Source organism: Physeter macrocephalus, chromosome 14 (assembly GCF_002837175.3).
Source record: "Physeter macrocephalus isolate SW-GA chromosome 14, ASM283717v5, whole genome shotgun sequence".
NCBI lineage: Eukaryota > Metazoa > Chordata > Mammalia > Artiodactyla > Physeteridae > Physeter > Physeter macrocephalus.
In genome coordinates, this window is record NC_041227.1 from 67,219,781 (window position 1) to 67,226,253 (window position 6,473).

Below are 6,473 nucleotides of genomic sequence, written 5' to 3' on the forward strand. Positions count from 1 at the left end.
CCTGGGGCATCTGTGCAAAGGCTCAGAGGATAGCGGGGCTGGAGCTGAGGAAACAAGAAAGTATGTAGTGAGAGACGAGGCAGAGGGACATCAGGGACAAGTTACATCTTGCAGCCACTGGGAGGACTCTGGCTACACCCAAGTGAGATGGGAGCCACTGGAGGGCTTAAGCAGAGGAATGAGGTCTGATGTGTAGTAGGGTCCCTCGGCAGACTGCGGGGACACGTGAGGCAGGAGGACCAGTGAGGGGGGGCTGGAGTCATCCACGTAAGAGATGGTGCTGGCTCGGACCAGGGTGGCAGAGGAGAGAGGGAGAAACAGTTGGACTCTGGAGGTATTTTTAAAAGAAGTCAACAGGATTTGCTGATGGATTGAATGGTGGTGGTGGTGGTGGTAGTGGTGTGTGTGTGTGTGTGTGTGTGTGTGTGTGTGTGTGTGAGAGAGAGAGACAGACAGACAGACAGACAGACAGACAGACAGACAGACAGACAGACAGACAGACAGACAGACAGACAGACAGACAGACAGACAGACAGACAGACAGACAGACAGACAGACAGACAGACAGACAGACAGACAGACAGACAGACAGACAGACAGACAGACAGACAGACAGACAGACAGACAGACAGACAGACAGACAGACAGACAGACAGACAGACAGACAGACAGACAGACAGACAGACAGACAGACAGACAGACAGACAGACAGACAGACAGACAGACAGACAGACAGACAGACAGACAGACAGACAGACAGACAGACAGACAGACAGACAGACAGACAGACAGACAGACAGAGGAGTTAAAGAAGACTCCAAGGTTTTGCCTGGGAAAGATGGCATTGTCCTTTATTGTTTCTTGAGATGGAGCTGAGAGGGGCAGGTGAGCGTGAGGTAGCCTTTCATGGTGTCACCAATCTTCCCAGTCCTCCGCTTTCTAGGCACCTCGTAGGATAGCAACACTCCAGCCCCCGAGGAGATTAGCTATGGCCATGTGACTTGCTTTGGCCAATGAAATGCAAGCCAAATGGCATGAGCCACTTCTGGACAGAAACTCATCCCACTTTCCTGCTTCTACAGCCAAGGAACCCGGAGACAGAGGCTCTTTTACCTGAGTCCCTGATGGGAACAGCAGGGAACAGAGCCCCCAGGGTTGTCTGAACCCTCCCGGATTTGCAGATGATCAGGGCAGAGTGACCCAGCCTACCCCAGCTGGTGAGGGCAAAAGAACAGGTGGCGGGTTGAGGGCTTGTTCACTGGAGATGCTGGTTAGAGCTCCGAGCAGAGGTATCAACTGAGTGGAGACACTGAGACTTGTGTCCACCCTCTCCCACCCCGGCTGTGTCTGGGGAGGGTCTCCCTCCCTCTGCGCCTCTTCCAGGACCACCCAGATTTCTCCTGAGGTGGGGTTCGGCGAGAGTGGGGCAGCAGGGGACAAAGCCAGCAGCCGAGAGCATGGGAGGGATGGACGGGAGTTCTTCCAGAGCTGCACCCTCAGATAGAGAAAGCAGGGTGGACAGAGGCCCAGAGAGAAGGGGGGACAAACAGGACAGAGGGGAGGGGAGGCTCCACAAATGTGTCCCAGAGGCAACAAGGGTACAGATCCAGTTGACTTGCAGAGAAGCTGCCTGCCACATACTGAGTTTACTTAGGCTGTGAATGACTAATAAAATACCATAGTTTTAAGACAAAGAAACAACCCTCAGAATGGGAGAAAATACCTGCAAACGAAGCAACTGATAAAGGATTAATCTCCAAAATGTACGAGCAGCTCATGCAGCTCAATATCAAAAAAACAAACAACCCAATTCAAAAACGGGCGGAAGACCTAAATAGACATTTCTCCAAAGAAGACATACAGATGGCCAACAAACACACGAAAGGATTCTCAACATCACTAATCATTAGAGAAATGCAGATCAAAACCACAGAGTGGTATCACCTCACACCAGTCAGAATGGCCATCATCAAAAAGTCTAGAAACAATAAATGCTGGAGAGGATGTGGAGAAAAGGGAACCCTCCTGCACTGTATGTGGGAATGTAAATTAATACAGCCACTATGGCGAACAGCATGGAGGGTCCTTAAAAAACTAAAAATAGAACTACCATACAACCCAGCAATCCCACTCTTGGGCATATACCCTAAGAAAACCATAATTCAAAAAGAGTCATGTGCCACAATGCTCATTGCAGCTCTATTTACAATAGCCAGGACATGGAAGCAACCTAAGTATCCATAGACAGATGAATGGATAAAGATGTGGCACATATATACAATGGAATATTACTCAGCCATAAAAAGGAACGAAACAGAGTTATTTGTAGTGAGGTGGATGAACCTAGAGTCTGTCATACAGAGTGAAGTAGGTCAGAAAGAGAAAAACAAATGCCATATGCTGACGCATATATATGGAATCTAAAAAAAAAACGGTACTGATGAACCTAGGGGCAGGGCAGGAATGAAGACACAGACGTACAGAATGGACTTGAGGACACAGAGGGGGAAGGGGAAGCTGGGGCGAAGTGAGAGAGTAGCACTGACATGTATACACTACCAAATGTAAAATAGATAGCTAGTGGGAAGCTGCTGCATAGCACAGGGAGATCAGCTCGGTGCTTTGTGACCACCTAGAGGGGTGGGATAGGGAGGGTGGGAGGGAGGGAGACGCAAGAGGGAGGAGATATGGGGACACGTGTATACATACAGCTGGTTCACTTTGTTGTACAGCAGAAACTAACACAACATTGTGAAGCAATTATACTACGATAAAGATGTGGAGAAAAATACCATCGTCTTGCTAAGATGTTTTTATTATTCTCACACATGAGTCATCACCATCATCGTTATTAGTGACTTGTGACAGTTCAGAGAGGGGCTGGAGAGCCGTGAGGGGCAGAAGCCCCTCCAGCACCAAAAAGCCAAGCCCACCCACGCCCACCAGCAGCGGAGGGGTGGAGGGAGGAGGAGGGAGGAGTCTGGAGGACGGACTGGCCTGGCTGCCCTGCCTTTCCCACCTGCCAATCACCGAGAGCTGAGGCCCCTGGGCAGAGCCACCTCCTCTTGCCATGGACGCAGCCGTCCTGGAAAAGAGCAGCAAGAAGGGGCCATATGTGCTCCTTCCCGCCTCCCAGGGGCTATTTCAGGCTCCCCTCACTCGCCTCTCCTCCCAGCTCCTCAGGCCTGCTCTTGTGCGTGTGTGTGTGTGTCTGTGTGTGTTTCTCTCTCTCTCTGTATCTCTCCCTTTCAGTTTCTCTGTTTCTCTCCGGGTTTCGGTCTCTGTGTTTATCCCTGTGTCTCTCCATCCTCTACATGTGTGTCCCTGTGTCTGTGACTCTCTCTGCATCCCTGTGTCTCTCTCTGTATCTCTGTGTGTCTCTCTGCCCCGCACGCCCCCACGTCCGCTCTCGCCCCACCTGTATGTGTCCCCTTTCTCTCTGTCTCTGTCACCCTCTTTCATTACCTCCCTTCGTGGCTCCTCTGTCTGATCTCAGCCTTTCCCTGGGTCCCTCCCATATGCTGGGTGTATCTGCCATCTCTGACCCACTCCCTGGGACGCTGGGACACAGGACCAGGCCCCCACAGCCACTGCCCCTCCCCCTGGCTCCAGCTCAGCTCCCAGAAGCTGGAGCTAGGACACCCCTGCTGGTGTCCACCAGCAGGAAGGGGGCAGCCCCTGAGAGAGGACCCTGCAGCCAAGTTGTCCAAAAGCCACTAGGAGGCAGCCTCAGCGTGGGCAGGTTGGGGCCAGGCCACCTCTCACACCTTGCCAACGCCACCACCCAGCTAGAATCCAATGACAGAGGCTAGTGCCGCCGTATTCATTTTTTGACAGTGATTCTGGCCTCCCAGTTAGAGTAGATTTAAGCAACCAGGAATCACAGGAAGGAGCTGGTCCAAGAGCTCAGGACTATCACCCCACTTGTCAGACAGGGAAACTGAGAACCACGTTTCCTCTGAAAACTCAGAAGAGGAAAAGCTCCTGCTTGCTCTGCTCTAAACCTCGGTCCCCATCCAGACCACATCTTCCTCAGAGTCCTGCGAGCCTGCCCAGGCTTCCACTCCAAGTGTGCTGCGGGCCTCTCCTCGCCTCTGACCAGCGCCTGGAAAGTCCTGGAGCCCCAAGCTCCACCCTCTGGAACAGGCCTGGGGGGCTGTTGGGCACTCCCCACTGGCCAGGAGGGCCTCTGTGCTCGGCTGGCCGATCCTGCCTGTCACCTTCTACCCCCCACACACACACACACACACACACACACACACACACACACACACAACCTGGCCCTTCTGGCAGCCCTCAATGCTTAATTTTGCTTTAAGCATGTCCAAGATAACGTGCACACCCCATGGAAGACCCGCACCCTGGGACATTGAGACCCTGGGTATCAGCTCTCCCACCCAAAGGGATTCTGCCACTTCCTAAGGACCACTGCGTTCTGGTCTTGGGACACCATGGTGAGAAGTTGAACATGGTCTCTGGTCTGCTCTGAGCTGCTCATTTTAGGATGAGAGGTACAAATCGTAAATGTGCACAGAAATAAAAAGAAACAAGGTCATTTCAGCGAGTGGTAAGTGCTGTGAAGAAAAGAAACCTGGGGAGGACACAGCAGTGAGGGCTGGGGCTTGGGGAGGGTCTGCGGATGTGACAGCTGAGACAAGTTCTTCATATCTAGAGGAAGGGAACAGCAAATGCGCAGTGGTGGGAAGTAAGCTCGATGTGGCTGGAGGTGGAGGGAAGCAGCAAGGCGCAGCAGGGGACAGAAGGCTGAGGTGCGCTGGCGGAGTCATGCTCTGCGCCACGCTCCGCGCTAGCCCTGCCTGCTGCCTCCTTCCCAGATGCAGAATGAGAGGCCTGGATGGGAACGCTGGTGCCCGTGCCTGCTGCGCTCTGGAAACCCCTGGGGAAATACAGATCCCTGGACCCCACCCCAGACCCATCCAGCAGTAAGTCCAAGGGCAAGACCCTGGGAATCTGTATTTTAACAAGTTCTCTAGATGACTCTGGGGCACAGGCAACTTTGGGAAACACCAGATGAATCAGAGGTTCTCAACCTCGTGTGGTCTCCAGTGTGGGCCTCGGGAAACTATAGGCCAAATTGTGTGTTTAGGGGGACACATTTCTCTGGATAGAGGTCCCTGGTTTCATCCCAGCATCACAGAGCCCCAGAGCCCCACACAATTAAGAACCTCTGACTCAAGAACAGCTGCAGTGTCTTGGCTAAAAAGGAATTAGGCCGGGGATAGAGGGCATGGCCACAAACTCCTTCAGTTCCCAGATGTATCCTTGTTGTGTAAGTAGGGGGCATCTGCTGTTCTTATCTGACCAGCATCTATTTCCCCTCTTACTGGGACAAGTCCCCGATTTTGACGAACCACCTACGATACAGTGATTGCTTTAATGGTCCCAATTCTTCACCCCTCCTGTATCCATGCCCTTGGCCATTATAACTCTGTGGTGCCCCCTGACAGTGACTCCAGGCTCAGCCGCATGATTTGCTTTGGCCAGTGGGATGTAAGTAAATGTGACGTAAGCAGAGGCTTGAAAAGCGCCTGCACAATTTGGCTTGCTTTGGCTTTTACATCTCTGACACCACCTAAGAACATGCCCAGGCCAGCCTTTTGAAGGACAAGAGGCACGTGGCCCAGCTGCCTTCTTCACTCCAGCCAATAGCCAGCGACCAGCACACGTGAGTTACCTAACATTTAGGCCCAACCTAAATGTGGACCCACAGACTCGTGAGCTAAGTAAATGCTTACAATTGCCTGCCCCTGAGGTTTTGCTGTTACACAGCATTGCTGAGGCAAGGGCCAACTGACATACCCCTCTTCCACTCTCAGGCCTCACGGCTTAGGGGGACCTGTCCTCATCAATACCATCTACCCCTCTGGCCACACCCATCAGTTCAGTCCAAGTTGGTCCAATGAGAACCAGTTCTGGGACTTTTGTTTGGAACTTTGGGGAGGAGGATCTCTTTTTCCCCTGAAGTTACTGGAAGGACAGGAGGTAAGCGCAAAGCTTCTGGGGCTGACCACAGTGGGAGAGTGCACTTGAGAATGAAGCTAACCCAGAAGAAGGCAGAGCCAAGGGCTGGAAAGAGAAATTCCCAATAACACTGTGATCCAGCCATGACACAGCCCCAGACTTTTCTCAGGAGACATTCTACCAAGAGCGACCATAGGAGAGGAACCAAGATGGCGGAGTAGAAGGACGTGCTCTCACTCCCTCTTGTGAGAACACCAAAATCACAACTAGCTGCTGGACAATCATTGACAGGAAGACACTGGAACTCACCAAAAAAGACACCCCACATCCAAAGACAAAGGAGAAGCCACAATGAGACGGTAAGAGGGGCGCAATCACAGTAAAATCAAATCCCATAACTGCTGGGTGGGTGACTCACAGACTGGAGAACACTTGTATCACAGAAGTCCACCCACTGGAGTGAAGGTTCTGAGCCCCACGTCAGGCTTCCC

The 6,473-nt window shown here is 52.3% G+C and overlaps 1 protein-coding gene across 1 annotated transcript in view; it reads left to right on the plus strand.

Moving 5' to 3' along the window:
- GTF3C1 (general transcription factor IIIC subunit 1) overlaps window positions 1-5,851 on the plus strand; it is a 37,823-nt gene extending 31,972 nt beyond the window's left edge. The window contains exon 11 of the mRNA XM_028498034.2: window positions 5,838-5,851. Within this exon, the coding sequence (XP_028353835.1) occupies window positions 5,838-5,851 (14 nt within the window). The remainder of the gene's footprint in view (window positions 1-5,837) is intronic.
- Window positions 5,852-6,473: the final 622 nt, after the last annotated feature.